At 36.6% G+C, this 16,946-nt stretch overlaps 1 protein-coding gene across 1 annotated transcript in view; it reads left to right on the top strand.

Moving 5' to 3' along the window:
- The window catches only part of LOC107666197 (serine/threonine-protein kinase NLK), an 89,100-nt gene that overhangs the window by 51,695 nt on the left and 20,459 nt on the right, over positions 1–16,946 (top strand). Inside the window, exons 4-7 of the mRNA XM_016457396.1 lie at positions 6,741–6,847; positions 7,350–7,435; positions 10,638–10,847; positions 13,905–14,006. Coding sequence (XP_016312882.1) covers positions 6,741–6,847; positions 7,350–7,435; positions 10,638–10,847; positions 13,905–14,006 — 505 coding nt within the window. The remainder of the gene's footprint in view (positions 1–6,740; positions 6,848–7,349; positions 7,436–10,637; positions 10,848–13,904; positions 14,007–16,946) is intronic.

The raw sequence follows: 16,946 nt of genomic DNA, 5'->3' as shown, positions 1-16,946 counted from the left end.
TATATATATATGCCCCTTTAGAGCAAATTAGTCACTACTGACTACTGAGTAAATTTCTCAAAAATTGCTAAGCAATGACAAGTAACATTTAATTAAATGTTACATTTTAAAGTAGAAGACTACAGCAGTATTATCTTGTAAAACATACCAATAATCTTTATTCCAATAATCAATTCCAATAATCTTTATTTACAGTTTTGAAAAATCTTTTTTTATTATTATTGTAACAACCAGCTATAGTTGGCAGGCATATATTAAGATGATTTACCAAATATCATTGGTAATGTTAAAGTGTATGCATTTGTGCATTCATTCTGTATGATTTAGGTGTGTTAGACAAAGTGTGTACATTTCTCTATACATGCAGGTGTATTCTTGTTTTCTGCTGCTCATCACCATGGGAACCGTTTAGTAGAATCACTCTACTTCCTTCTGTAAATCTCAACTGTCAGTTAGTCATTCTGGAGGGGGCTCCAGACCACAGGTGCCTCTCCACCTCTACCCACAGTCAAGCTGTGCTAGTTGGCATAGTGATCCGGCAGCACTGGTTCCACACTAATTTAGTGGGGGAGAGAGAGAGAGAGTCACGGGGGAGATAAAGAAAGTCACGGGCCACTGAGAACTGGCGGAGTGCCACAGACTTCACTCCCCATAGTCCCCATTCAGCTCTTCAGTATGTGTGTATTTTTTGCGTCAGCGCTAACGCTCTGCGGAGAACCTAGCTCGGAGGATGTGTAATTTGCATTTCAGTGAAGCAATCAAGCATGGCCGTCATTTGCATGAGGCTAATTAGGCACGTGACAAAAGCCCTCTGTTCTCAGGCGATTATCAGAATATCGTGTGGAGGTCTGCCTGGAGCTCTCCACAAGTCTGCTTTTGAGACACCCAACCTGGTTAAAAAGTCTCACGGGTGTGATTTTTTTTAAAGGGGTTGTTCATCCAAACATGTAAAATCTGGTATTTATTTACTCGCCCTTATGTTATTCTGTGTGACTTAAAGGGGTCATATGATGCGATTTCAAGTTTTCCTTTCTCTTTGGAGTGTTACAAGCTGATTGTGCATATATAAGATCCCTGAAGTTGCAAAGACTAAAGTCTCAAAACCAAAGAGATATTCTTTATCAAAGTTAAGACTCTGCCACACCCCCCTAAAACGGCTCGTTCTAACACGCCCCCACATATCTACATCACTATGTGGAAATATTTGCGTAATGCCGCCCAAATGTTCACGCAAAGAAAGAAGGCGTGGTTTCAGTAACCGCAGTTAGTGTTGAAGCAGCCATGTCAGGGAGACGCTGTGTGTTTCTAGGCGAAAGCAGAAGCACTTTATTTGGCCTTCCGAAAGTAGATGCATTTAGGAATCTTTAAGATTACTTACAACAGAACAGCAATGCATTTTATGGACAACCGTTTCGTGAACCTAGGAGAGGAGGTAATTCTGACTTTGCTATGACAATCTGGTGCTTCTGAATCAGCTACTGTTTTGTTATTAGTTTAAGTATTTGCTATTGACTGTTCAAATGCGGAGTTTTGCACATCGTGTGTGTGTGTGTGTGCGTGCGCGTGTGTGTGTGTGAGAGAGAGCGAGAGAGAGACACAGGGTCACATCACAGTGGAGTCAGCTGTCTTAACCGTGGCTTGTGTACTGCAAACACATACCAGCTTCATCACTGTGTCTGTCACGCGACTCTGTTCCCCTTTCGGGCTTGAACTGATGGTAAAACTAATGACATTATTTACTGTCTTTACATTTATTTTGAAAGATGAAGCTCGCGATTATGGTAAGGGATGTTATATTTCCGACGAGTGCTTGTGGTGTTCGGCCAATCACGATGCACTGGGTCAGCTGGCCAATCAGAGCAGGCTGCGCTTGTCGGAAGGAGGGACTTTGTAGAAAACGAAGCGTTTGAGAGAGGCGGGGCATAGAGGACCTACAATAATGTACAGTATTTGAAAAATAATGTGTTTTTTTAACATTAAAGCATGTCAACATATTCTGTTACACCAAATACACAAAATAATGATCTTTAAAAAAGCATCATATGACCCCTTTAAGAGTTTGGTGTTTTCCTCTAGTCAGGTTTCATGTTACCCCTGTAATGATATTTTTATTGTGCTTTGTTTGTCCTTTTAAAGCAAAAAAAGCCCCAGTCCTCATTCACTTTTTCATTATATTGAAAAGCACAGCCAGTATATTCTTTAAAAAAGCAGCTTTTTGTGAAACCATACAGCCATAAAGCCATACAGGTTTGAATTGACATGAGGTCGAGTCTGAGGTAAATTTTCACTTCAACATTGAATACTATTTTACTCTGTTAGCCTGCAGTAAAAAAAGTAACATGCATTTAGAATGATATTACTGACTTGTTAACTTGCTTTGGTTGATGTGTTACACTTTTTTTTGACAAGGTTCATGTTCTAGGTGTAGCATGTTACTAAATAAGTTACTAAATACTCAGAGAATCCCAGTTTGTGTGGCAAATTAACAGCAGAGTTCTGTTGCCCTTTTGCAGTGCAGTAATGTTTTATTACCCCACAAAGAGCTGTGAAACAAATACTGATTTTGTTTCATAGTGGATGTGAAAATCTCAGAGAGAAAAAGGGGAGAGAATCGGCTGTTTATAGTCCATATCGAATTGTAGCCACATAACTGGATTTTTTGCCGCCATAATGCTAGAGTGTTCTGAGTTCAGGGACATGGTGTATGTTTGCTAAGGTGTTCGTGGTTATAGCATGCTGCTAGGGTTTTATGTGGTTTCTAGGCTGGTACTCTGTGGTTTCTAGAGTGTTCTGGGTGATCACCTAATTTAGGGTGAAAGCAAAAACTAAATTTAGACTAAATACTAATACTAAATTTAGTATAATACATGTAAAAATCTAAAAAACAAAACAAAAAAACATCACTTTCAAATCAAGCAGCTTGGTGTTGGTCAACTTGGCAAATCTGAGCAAACAACTTGCTAAATCTGCGTGGGGAAATTTTTACCCTCACACAGAATTCATGATCGCATGGTTAGCTACCTATTGAAATGACTGGATTTCGTTCACAGAAATCACCTTTATTATAGTTTTTAATTTTTAGTTATTTTCAATGAATGTTTTCAATTTAACTTAGTTTGTGTTATTATTTTTTTACGCTAAAATTGTTGGTTTTACTTTAAGTTTTTTTATGTTTTGATTAGTTGAAATCTCCACAAAACAATGGAAACAAGCTGCAACACAAGAAAATTAGCACAACACAAAGGAAACAAGTCACAGCACAACAGAAACAAGTCGCAACACAATGAAATTAGCAGAACACAACGGAAACAAGCCTCAACACAATGAAAACAAGCCGCAACACAACGTAATTAGCACAACATAAAGGAATCAAGTCGCAGCACAATGGAAACAAGCCGCAACACAACGAAATTAGCAGAACACAACGGAAATAAGCCACAACGCAGCGTAATTAGCACAACACAAAGGAATCAAGTCACAGCACAACAGAAACAAGCCGCAACACAACAAAATTAGCACAACACAACGGAAACAAGCCGCAGCACAATGGAAACAAGCCGCAATACAACGAAATTAGCAGAACACAACTGAAACAAGCCACAACACAACGTAATTAGCAGAACACAATGGAAACAAGCTACAACAACGTAATTAGCACAACACAAAGGAATCAAGTAGCAGCACAACGGAAACAAGCCACAACACAACGGAAACAAGCCGCAGTATAATGGAAACAAGCCGCAACACAACGAAATTAGCACAACACAACGGAAATAAGCCGCAACACAACAAAATTAGCACAACACAACGGAAACAAGCCACAACACAATGGAAACAAGCCGCAACACAATGAAATTAGTGGAGATTTCATTGTGTTGTACACTACTGAGCCATCGTCGATATCTAGTTTCAGTTTATTTTGTTTTAGAATTGTAAGTATTTTAGGGCTGTGAAAATGTATGTACTTAATGTAAATTTTCTAAAAAAGTTTAGCAATATTAAATTAAAAATAAAAATAAAACTACATTTTTGGCCATTTTCATTCCATTTTAGTTTGTTTTGGAGTCATAAAAATTTATTTTAGTTTCTGTTTTTTCCAGTTATGTTCCATGATGTGAATAATTGCAAGATGAGTTGCTTGCAAGTTTACTTCTTTGGGTTACAAGTTCAAAAACACTAATTATGTAAAGAAAGCTCTCAAAAAATCTGCCTAAGAGACACAAAAAGCGGAAGAGAGATGCTTCCAAGGCTGCAAAGAGAAGCCGTGTCAGTTTGCAGTGACACTGTGAAAGATGGCATGAAAATACTTGTGACACTGTTGTAGCTGAGAAACTTGAGGGAAAACCGTGGGGTGTGTTGAAGATGAGCTTGTCCCAGCAGACAGTCAATCAAGAGGTCCTGCATGCTCAGCTGTAGTTATCACACACACACACAAGAGGGTTGCCTCTGCTGACTGTGTCGATGACTGGATGAGCTTTTTTGAACCACAGATCTGCATCTTTCAAACCTTGTGTAGCTTGGTGTGCGTGACTCCCTGCCAGTGATTGCGAATGCTGGACTGGAGGACCGAGTGGCAGAGGGCAGCTCATCTTTGTGTGTTTATAAAAGGAAGATCACAGTCGATTTGTCTTTGCCAGGAAGTCCTCCTACGCTATCTCCAATGCCTGTATTTACTGACAGGCGACGTGTTGAGCCTGCACTCATATGTGTTGATTGCTGAAGTTGGCGTTTGTTTTGAGAGACTAGTAGCGCTGAGGCAGATAATTGCTCCTTGTTTGTTCTTTAGCACATGAATGAGTCATAATGTGTGTCCCCAGGTGAAGATTATTCAACATCATAATCTTCTCGACATAAAGGTCAGACCTAGATACTCGGAAGTGACAGTTCTCTGGTTTGTGTTTATTAGCTGGACTGTAGGGCAAAGAGCAGCTCATCGTTGTGTGTTTTATATTCTGGGAATTGTAATAGAGGGCGAATATGTGCTTTTATGCCCTTAGACGTGGAAACGGAGCCTTTCATTGAGCCCTGGCGGTCTCCACGTAATGAAGTGAATTATAGTAATAGTAGTTGTGCTGATTAGATTACGTTCCCTTTTGGATTCAGCTCACTCAATGACTGTTGTAACACTTCTTATGCGTGTTTTCAACGTCTTCATTCATCACCACTTAATGCCCACATCATTACACCCTGATCTTTCTTGTGAAGCCTCACAAACCTGCTCTGCTAAGTGTTTGGCTGTCTATCGAAAGCAGAATGCAATGCCACTTTTTTTCTTTGCAGGTATACAGTAACAATTCATGACCACTCATGTTAAAATTTTTAACAAACAATTCATTTGGCAGTATTATTTAAATAACAAAAAAAAATAATAATTATTTAGAGATTTTAGAGATTTTGTTCTCAAGAATAACTATTTTATTTCATTTTATTTATTTTTTCATATATATTTAATAATGGGTTATTATGTGTATAATGAAGACTATTAATCACAGATGAATATGAAATATGAAGATATATATGTTTATGTTTGTGAAATAAATTAACTTTTCCACGACATTCTAATTTATTGAGATGCACCTGTAAATAATATTATAGTATATAGTATATAAATGATACTGTTAAATAATACTGCCAAAAATGTAGTTTGTTATCAATTTGAAGTAACTAAACTGTCACTTCTTTGTTTTTTTAAATGGTCATAAAAGGATCATAAAATTATTATTCTTGATATAAGAATATGAAGATAATTGTTTAAAGTAATTATTATAATAAATATTTTTATTTTTTTATTTATTTAGTCATTTAGCAGACGCTTTTATCCAAAGCGACAAATATAATATTAAATGTTTATAGAAAAACTATTTATTGAAATATTTAAAGTAATATAGTCTTATTTAACTAAATAGTTCTTTCATCTAAAAAAAAATATTAAAAACGAGTGCAGCTCAACCAGGTCTCGTCCCATTCGTCGATATTTGTGATATCACAAATCGCGGAAAATATGCATTGTAGTCCAAATGAGTCATTGTAGTTTTTGAAAAGTGATTTCTGTTGAATAAAATATCTCCTTTTGAAGTGGACTTTGAGCTTTGTAACTTTGCAGATCTTTTTTATGCTCAAACAGCAACATTACAGACTAACTAAAGTTGAAAAAGTGAAAAAGCATAATAGGACCCCTTTAAAAAATATTAAGTGATAACTCGAATCACAAACCATCCAAATAAAAAAAGAAAAAGAAAAACAATTTATTAAAATGGATCTTCACAGTGCAATTTGAGACAGAAAATGTCAACATGCTTCATGCTACAATGTAAACTAACAAGTTTAACAATGCAAACAATATGTAACCTTTTTATTGTTTTCAAAAACAGCTGTTTTGCATTGCTGGTCGCTCCACAAAGCTGCAACTAAAGTTGGAAAAAAAAATGTAAAAATTGGGGGTAGGAGTAAAATTTGTGGTCCATTATCACATTTTAAATCTGTAAAATCAGTGATTTAAAAAATATAATAATGTGCGAATAATACTGTTGACTTCATGCTCCAGTTTAGGAGTGGCGCTTTATACAAATACTAGTCCTCTTCACGTTCACCCTCTCCACTTCCCTGTGACCTCACTCTCCCCTGGCTCTGTTTTTAGATGAGTGCTAATACTGCCCATCATTTGGAGCGCTGCTGTATGTGTGAACTTCCTGCTGTTATTTTTGGCATGCTTGTTTCCCTTGACATAACCCTTACCGCAGTTATGTAGTGACGGAGTTGATGCAGAGTGACCTCCATAAGATCATCGTGTCTCCACAGCCCCTAAGCTCTGACCACGTCAAAGTCTTTCTCTACCAGATCCTCCGAGGTGAGACACACACACTAAGCCCTTCATTTCAAAATTTTATTTCAAAAGCTTCACCCTCAGATTTCAGACACGCATTCTCCACGCTGAGTCTTTCTTCACCAAATCTCACGGGTAGAGAAACACACAGACAATCACACACACCTCTCTACTTCGTGTTCCTTACTATCATATTCTCACCAAAGAAAATGAGGAGGAAGAGACGGACCACTCGTAGTGTATGAATACAAATGGGAAAACAAGAAACAGTCACCTCTTTGATATTGTGTTTACTGCAGGACAACTGACAGGTCTTAAAAAGACCAGTTAACCTAATTCCCAATGAATCACATGAAACACATAAAACTTCAGTGACACAAAGCTTTATTACATCTTAGAGTAAAAATGGCACCATAGCGAACCCAACAAGAAACCTGTACAGTGTAACAGCGCAGTCTGCTTCATATCAATACAGTTTGTGTCCACAAAATATCTTTAATGGCTGATGTATATGTTGTGTCCACAGGATTGAAGTATCTACACTCAGCTGGCATTTTGCACAGAGACATTAAACCCGGTAACCTGTTGGTCAACAGCAATTGTGTGCTAAAGGTTAGTGAAATACTAGTCAAACTATTATTTTGTTGGCGATTTTTCTTAGGTTGAAATTTTTTATTTTTCTGGTACTTTTGCTTCAATGGTTATATGTAATTTATTATTTCAGAAATTGACCATGTAGTTGAACTCTTAAGACAATTGTTTATAGGATATCATTTTTTTTTTAAGTAATTTAAAATCTAGCAAACCTCTTATTAAACCATTTTTCTGTTTATATGGTTTTCACAAAGCATTATAATTCAGCTTTGCCATTACAGAAATAAATTATATTTTCAATCGTATATTAACATATAAACAGTTTTAAACTGTTTTAAAACTGTTTTAGCGTTTGTTGTTTTTTTTTTTTTAGCATTAAGGTCTTTGCACACCGAGTCTGAAATTCTCGTCCAAAATTTTCACACATGAAAAAACAAATACGACCTCACGTTGTCAATCACGTTTACACACTGCCTCCGAAACTTTCGTCCGTCATAAAAAAAATCGGACCAGGTTAGATTTTCTGTGTTTTTGCATCTGTAGCAAGCATTTTGATAGGAAAGTATGACGAATACGAAAACCGTAAAAGCCGTAGTTCACTGACAAGCTACGCAATATCACGTTCATAATCACAGGTGATACATCACCGATAATGAACACAATATTGCGTAGCTTGTCAGTGAACTACGGCTCTGTGTAGTAAATGCTGCTCCATCTGAAAGCATGTGATGGAGATTTACTACTAATCACAGAACCGGCTTTACTGACAAGATGCGCATGATAATTATTTGCACAGCCCTACTAAACAGTCATGTGACTGAATAATTGGCCCAGATAATTGGCTATCAAAAGTGAAAATTTTTGTCTCAAACACAGTTATTTTATTATTATATAATTTTAACATTTGTAATTTGGATGTAATGGCTAATGATTAGTATAAGAAATATAGATTTGTTTTCGTGGTTCATATTGAAATGTAATACTTATGGTTATCTATCTATCTATTAGGGTTGTGACGGTGAGGAAATTTTCCCACCGGTTAATCGACGTGTGACAACACCGGTAATACCGGTATCAACGTGGGGGCGGGGGCGTTCCCTCTTTTCCTCGCTTTCCTTCGCTTTTAAATAGCTTGTAAAAGCGGTGTGCGCATTTTACGTTTACTTTCAAATAGCGGCAATTCGGCGTAAAGCAATTGTTCGTTTTTAGTTCGTTTGAATTTACCCTCTTTTCCTTGCTTTGCTTCGCTTTTAAATAGCTGAAAAGCGCCGTGCGCATTTTACTTTCACTTTTGAATTAGCGGCAGTTCAGCGTCAATTGCTTGAATGCAGCAACAAAATACAACGTCAAACTCACTTTAGCTATATAATTGTACATATGACATTTTTCCTGTTTAAGCTCTATTGTACTGGCTTCTTTTGTCTCTGTGCTCTCCTGCTATTTTAGCATTATATATTCTAGCCTATGGGCCTAGAATTGTGTCTTTATAACTCCTATTTTCCAAGGAGCAAGGATGCTTCATATCTGTCTGGCCAGGCCAGGCCAGGTCTACAGCACCAGCGTACACACACTAATACACAATCTCTGGCTCCAGGGGGTCAGGGCCCCTTTGGGATTGATTCATCTGCTCAGTTCCTGACATAAATCTTCATTTTGGATCCCATAGAGAGAATCCAGCTGCAAAAGAGATGGCAAGGTTGATATTGGAGATATAGAAAGAGGGAGATAAAGAAAAAGAGAAATTCTCTGTGTATGTGCGTGCTGACTCTATCCAGCAGCATGAGAAATGAGAAAAGGGGAGAGCGGGAATAGATTGTGCTATTGGACCACAGAGAGGGAATCATTTAGCTTGCGCTGCTTCATTTAGTCCTTAATCCCCATTTCCGAAAAAGAAGAATGTTTCCCTCATTTAGCTATTATGTGCCAAACCTTATCTTATGGCCATGTCCTGCAATCAAACATGCTTGAGTTTGATCTAGGTTCAAATTTGATTAATTTTATATCCATAACATGTTTTCTATTATTGGTGTGGGCTCTATGAGACTCATGAATAAGCATTACATTTCAATATGTACCACAACTTATCATTAGCAGTTATATGCAAATTGCAAATTGTGAAATTATATAATAATAAATATCTGTGTTTGAGAGATCAAAATTGTCATTTTTGGGTGCCAATTATCTGAGCAAATTAATCTGTCACATGACCTTTTTAGTATTGGTATTGTGTTAACTAATGCTATTAAAAATAATTTTGGTTGATTGAAATAGCAAAAATCTATATTAGATTTTAATATAACATAAAATGAAAAACAACTAACTGTAATAAAATGTTGAAGTACTACAATTGCTAACTACAACTGAAATACCTATACGTTAAATCTATGCATGTAAAACTTAAACCAAAAGTGAAATGAAAACTTGAAAACATAAAAATAAAAGTGGATTCAAATTATTGATAAATACTAAAATATCATATAAATAATAGTAAAATAATACTGGACTTTATTTGATAAATGTGTTTCCATCAAGTGCATATTTTAAGAATAAAGATTAAGATTTCTCTTAAAATATGTGGATGGAGAACTGGCTATAGAAACAAACGTGGGCTCTTTGGGCAATTTCATGGGCCAATATGTAACCACTTAGCAAACATTTACAACACCCTAGCAACCAGTTACAAAACCCAAGCAACCACATGGCAACACCTTGATTGCCCAGCTTGTCACTCTTTCCATAAATGGTGGTGTTTTTACTTGAACGGAACAAGAAGACACAAGAAATAATTTCAATAAATTGCATGTTTAAGCGTTGCTTGCAGGATTTGAATTTGTCTTGTGGGAATGCATAAAATTAGGCCTCTGGAAAAAAACTGGGTGGAGCTACTTGGGTAAATTGTTAGCAATGTATGATAGGCCCTTTTGTGCCTTCTTTCTGAGAGTGGGTGGAGAGAAGAGGCAGAGATATTTTTCTCATTTATTTATTTCCCAAGGAGCACTCAAGCGACTCAGGATGATTAGAAATTGGGTCTTGTGTTTATAGCGCTTTTATTGTTTATCCGTTTGGTTAAAATGTGAATGAGCCTCTTCATCTAATTTTGGTTTTATTGCTTGATTTATTGGAAAAACATCTTCTCCATACGTCAATAAACGCACTTCACTCACAGACTTCACTCGTCAACCTATTAAGTGTGTAAATATTTATCCTAAATTCTGCACAGATATGTGACTTTGGCCTGGCAAGAGTGGAGGAGCTGGACGAGTCACGTCACATGACCCAGGAGGTGGTGACGCAGTACTACAGAGCACCAGAGATCCTGATGGGGAGCAGGCACTATTCCAATGCCATCGACATCTGGTCTGTGGGCTGCATATTTGCTGAGCTGCTTGGCCGACGCATCCTCTTCCAGGCCCAGAGTCCCATCCAACAGGTATTCACCTACGCTCATGTTCAGCGCTCGATCTGTAGGCAGAATCTGGCCTATTCACACAACTCATTATGATTTATACAAGTAGAACATGTTCCTGTGTCAACATTCTTATCAGCCAATCAGAACCTTCTGATTTTTGGTGTAGCTGTAGAACAGCTAAGGAGTAATAATTCCTTACAATAATTCCTTAAGTTTATATAGCGCTTTTCTGGGCACTCAAAGCGCTTTACATAGAAGGGGGGAATCTCCTCAACCACCACCAGTGGTTGCTACCTTTGCGATAGTTGAGGATCATTGTAGATTTTGGATCATTTGGCCTCTCAGATGTGTTAAGTAGTTCAGCTGCTTTATCAGGTTCAGAAACTTTATCAGTTCATACTGCTTTATCAATATGCAAATATATTATATATATTTATACTTGCCAAGCACCAAATGTGAGTAAAAATGTGGCTTTGGCGAGTAAACAAGAAGCTTTCTAACCATTTGGCTTTAGGAACTTCCTTAGGAACTGCAGGATATTTCATGGATTAAATTGCAAGAACTGAAGCCTGACCTTTTTTGTCTGACAGATTATGTGATTCAAGCAAATGCATAAACTGTTAAGCAGGTCTGTGTGGTGAAATATTTCTCACATTAAGCAACTGAAAATATTGTGTATATGACTAGCCCTGTTTCTCACAAATATACAATAGTAAATATAGCCTATATATTTTGATGCAGAATACAACTTTCATGGCTGATGAGAAGTATTTTATGTACATTTATGGTGTTAAATATTTATATTACAATTAAGTTTAACATTACTCAATCCGGTATTGTTTGGAAAATATTTTTTCCCTTAAAAATAAAAGGAATTTAATAGAATGGTATGATATTTAATAATTTAATAAACAAGAAAAGTTACATTAGTAGTGCTTTTATAGATACCCAGCTTTGTAACATTCTTAGTGAAAACAGAAAATCTTGGACGCTGATGCTAAACATGTGACCTTAATGTACGGTATTTTTGGCTAATGTTGTACAGCCATGCTAATGAGCGAACGGGGGCAGCTCAAGGCTCTGTTGTACTGAAGTCCCAGTGTGGCCGTGACCCAGAAGCCCTCTGTCCTCCATAGCTGTGAGTTTTTCCATGAGCAGAACCTGTCTCTAGCTTTCACATATGCACAGAAGCCTCTATTCTTATTTTGTTCATAAACATTAAGGGCCCTATTTTAACGATATAAGCACATGGTCTAAAGCACACGACGCAGGTGCACTCAGGGCGTGTCCAAATCCACTTTTGCTAGTTTAACGACGGGAAAACGGTTGCGTGCCCGGGTGCATGGTCTAAACGGGTTGTCCCTAGTCTCTTAATGAGTAATGGGAGTTTTTGGGCGTAACGTGCAATAAACCAATCAGAGTCTCATCTCCCATCCCCTTTAAAAGCCAGTTGCACTCGCGCCATGGCGGAATGTAATTTTTCATATTTAAAAATGTTTGTGTGCTGCTGTGCGTCCCTGTGTGTGTAATGAGCAAAGTGTATGTGCACCCGGCACCCGCCTATAGGCGCATATTACTAACGCGCTCTTTAAATAACAAAGAAAAAATATTGCGACAGACTTTAGACCAGGTTTGAGTTGGTCTATGGCGCAGTCTATTTTCAGTTCCTCAAAATAGCAACGCGCCAACAATGCGCCTGAACACACCTCTTTTTTAGACCAGCACGCCCATGGGCGCACAAATGGGCGCAAATGCATTTGCTATTTAAACAACACGGCGCAGGACGGGAAAATGAGAACTGCGTCGGGCTGAAACTAGCAAAAACACATGCGCCGTGCCTTTGCGCCGGGTGTATGATAGGGCCCTAAGTATGATGCAGTAACATAAGTAAGAAACTGTTTGAGAAGTACAACTACAGATACACTTTTTAGTTTTATGTAGTTCACATAGAATATCATGAGCCATATGTTCTAATAATACTGGCCCTGCAGTGTGTCAGAGACTCTGGGACTAGCTGTTCCTCACAGTGTGTGTATGTGTGTGTGTCCACACAGCCCTGAATGTGCACCTACAGCACATCGACATCCCCTTTAAGGCTCATTAAATTCTCTCCAGTAAAGAATTTGATTTACTTGAATGTGGTTCTGCTCCAGTTTGTTTATGTACAGATCATGAACATGTATTTGGTTTCTTATTTTTTCTCATTGTCCTTCGCCTACTCTTTTGTAACATTCAGTTATTTCGTTTTTTTTTTTAAGTTTTAAAAATAAATTTAATACATTTAACTTTTTATATTATATTATATTATGAAAATACAGTTATGCAATACAATTTATTAGAATTTTTTTATTGTTGTTGGTGGTGTTGTAGTTAGTTTACATTTCTAACAATTTGGTAGCACTTTACTTAAGGTCTTTATATATAATGCATTATAAACATAGTTTTATTGCATTAATTATGCCTTAGAATGAGCCATATAATTCATTGTATGATCTCATAAATAATTATAACCACAGTTATAATACATTATGATACTCATCTATTCATTGTTACGCCTTTATAAAGTATAATGCATTAAAAAACATGACAAACAAACTTTCAAATATTATAATTCATTTTAACTTTGGTTATAATTGCTTATGAAAAGATGTCATGCATTACAACGTACATTATGAATACCTTTATAATGCATTATACATAGAGGCTTTAAGCAAAGTGTTACCAATAGTTCTTATTACATTTCTTAGTAATTGTAATTGTTATATAAGGTGATTTATATTAAGTGTTATATTTAATTTATTGTTTTTATTGTAAATAATCACAATCCTGAATATGTGGTATCCCTGAAAATCCCTGGATATCTTCTAAATGAGGAAACCAGTGAGTTGTATGGGCTAGATATAGTAACAAATAAATTCATATGTTAAAAAAAAAATACTTCAGTGGCAAAAATGAACTCCTGGATTTCAGAATATATGTGTACAAAGAGCTTGTTTTATGCATCTTTTACAAATGCTGTTCTTTATTCATTCTGTACACAAAACTCATCTGCTCTTCCCTTTTTTTGTTATGTACTAGCTGGACTTAATCACAGATCTGCTGGGGACTCCGTCACTGGAGGCCATGAGGACGGCGTGTGAGGGGGCCAGAGCTCACATCCTGAGAGGACCACATAAACAGGTGAGTCTGAAATCAAACCATGTCCCAAAATCTAGGCACATGCTGTTCGAAGCAGTGTCATGAAAGACAATGACTCATTAGTGGCTTGTATGCTGTGCAAACGCTCCCTTGCACTGATATTTTCAGTCCCAGGAAGCCTGATTGTAAACAGGCCCTGTGGCGCTGCCATGGCGACTCACTGTTCCCGCTGAGTGACGGCAACTATTGACCGATTGTGCACCTCGTTTATGGAATCGAGTCGCTTCTACTGCCCCCGGAGAGCAGAAATCTCCCATCAGCCTTTGCTGCAGGATTCCCGGCACTCCACTCGCTCTGGGCCCCTCTCCCTCCTGCAGTCTCTCCATTTCCTGCCCTGCATCATATCCACTGACAGACTGATTGATCAGTTGATGAGAGCAGGGAGAGAGAGCGAGAGAGAGAGAGAGAGAGAGACCTGACCGCTGTATTGGCATATTTGCGTGCAGCAATTCGGTGTGTAGACTAAATATTAAAACAGAAATACTAGTGATGAATGATATCGAGTCATGAGATTTTTTTTTTCTTCCAAATTTATTGGTATCAGTCAATATTGTTTATTTCATTGGGCATGCTAGTTGCTAGTATCTGTTTATTTAATGTTCACTTGAAGTTAATTTGTAAAAACACTAATGCTTTAACACTGCTAAATGTAATCTTTAGCAAACCTCAAAAATGAATATCCATTATAATGTTATGATTCCTAGATTCACATCTAGCATTTAATACGATTGATTTCATGTACTGTTTTTAATTAATTCACTTATTCAAATCGAGCATAATTTTAATATCCGCCATTTATCAGTTATCGGCCATAACAAATAAATGGCTGATTTTTTTTAAATTATTTGAATATTTATCTTAAACTACTAATCAGCATCCTATGAGTAAGTTACATGTTAACTTCTGTTATTCCTAAATTCACATGTAGCATTTAAAACAATTGATTTTAGTGTTTTATTTATAATTAATTAATTAATTTTAATAGTATATATATTTTATTATGTGTCATTTATTGGTTCTTTGCCATAACATAATTATGAAAATAAATAAATAAATTGGCAAAGGATTGCCAAATACTATTTATAATATGTGACCCTGGACCACAAAACCAGTCATAAGGGTCAATTTTCTGAATAAATAAGCTTTCCATTGATGTATGGTTTGTTAGGATAGGACAATATTTGGCCGAGATACAACTATTAGAAAATCTGGAATCTGAGGGTGCAAAAAAATCAAAATATTGGGAAAATTGTCTTTAAATTTGGCCAAATGAAGTTCTTAGCAATGCATATTACTAATCAAAAATTAAGTTTTGATATATTTACAGTAGGGAATTTACAAAATATCTTCATGGAACATGATCTTTACTTAATATCCTAATGATTTTTGGCATAAAAGAAAAATCAAAAAGAAATCAATAATTTTGACCCATACAATGTATTTTTGGCTATTGCTAAAAATATACCCCAGCGACTTAAGACTGGTTTTGTGGTCCAGGGTTACATATAGAGAGCCCATGCTATGTAACATATTCTTTTGTTACATTTAATTGATTTTTTTAAATTAAATTTATTAGTTAAACTACTTAATGTCATATAAACATCCCGGTTAATAAGTGAGAAAATGGTTAACAGTTATAATTACTGAAATCAAATGTAACATTTAAAACAATTGATTTTAGGGTTTTATTCTGAATTAATTTATATAATAGATTAAATGAAGATAAATATAATTATATTATCAGCCTTTTATCGGTTATTGGTGATAACATAATTATGAAAATAATTATCAGCTCATTTGTACAGTAAGTGTTCAAATCTTTTATCTCCAGTTTAAAATGCCGAGGGCGGGGCTATCTCTTTGTCCAGCCAATGGCAGATGGGGGGCGTGTTTAGAAAAACTGGTTAAAAAAAGTCATTCATTTTACAGTTACTCATGGCTCAGAAGTTGAGCACTTCAGGTCGTATTCCATTAATATGCATTTCTGAAAGTCTAGAAATAGTTTTTCATCTCCAAGTGCCTTTTGTTTCCTTGTTTGCTAAAGTGAAAAGCTCATGGTTTTGAGTATATAGAAAGCTGTTCTCAGTGTGTGTGTGTGTGTGAGTGTGAATATGTGTGTGTTTGTGAGTGTGTATGTGTGATTCGGTGCTGGGTGTTGGCTCTGTGGCTCTAGACAGCTACGCTGAGAAGGTGATACCCTGCAGAGAACAGGAACTGCAGCGCAAGAGCTGTGGACCTCTGCTTCCTGCTTTGCATCGACCTTATGGCTGGCGGCTCACCAAGAATCCCGCCTCCTTTGCACACACACATACAGACATGCACCTGCTAGGCTAGAGAAAGTCTTTACCATTTCGACCTATATGTGATGAGGCACTTGTTTCTCCAGTCGGCATTCGCCAGCCTTAATCCCAGCCAACTACCCACACACACACACTCACGACATTTGGCTGACCTTGTCACTCGATGCTGTGTCCTGTGTGTGGTTGACCGGCCCTAGAGCAGGATGTTTTAATCATGTAGATCAGCTGAGCTTCCCGTTACGTGGAACAGGTTTTGGAGACTGAAAGAACAGGGGTCTCTGATGGGTCTAAGGGGTATTGTGATGACACCATTCTTCACGGGTCTGATCATGTGTCTGGGTCAGTGTTTTCTACAGCATTCTGTTTTTAGGTAGTTGATGAATAACTTGTCTAATAATAATGATAATAACAACAACAATAATAATAATTATTATTGTTATTATAATTAATTGTTCAATGAGTAAAAATATAATAAAATATTATTATTATGTATATTATTTGTCTGGTAATATTTACTATTAATTTGATATAATAATATAATTATATAAATTATTGTTTGATAGTAAATATTACCAGACAAATAATAATAATAATAATTATTATTATTATTATTAGTCTGGTA

Source organism: Sinocyclocheilus anshuiensis, unplaced genomic scaffold (genome assembly GCF_001515605.1).
Source record: "Sinocyclocheilus anshuiensis isolate Anshui unplaced genomic scaffold, SAMN03320099.WGS_v1.1 scaffold984, whole genome shotgun sequence".
NCBI classification, from domain to species: Eukaryota; Metazoa; Chordata; class Actinopteri; order Cypriniformes; family Cyprinidae; genus Sinocyclocheilus; species Sinocyclocheilus anshuiensis.
This window is presented reverse-complemented; position numbering and strand designations above follow the sequence as displayed.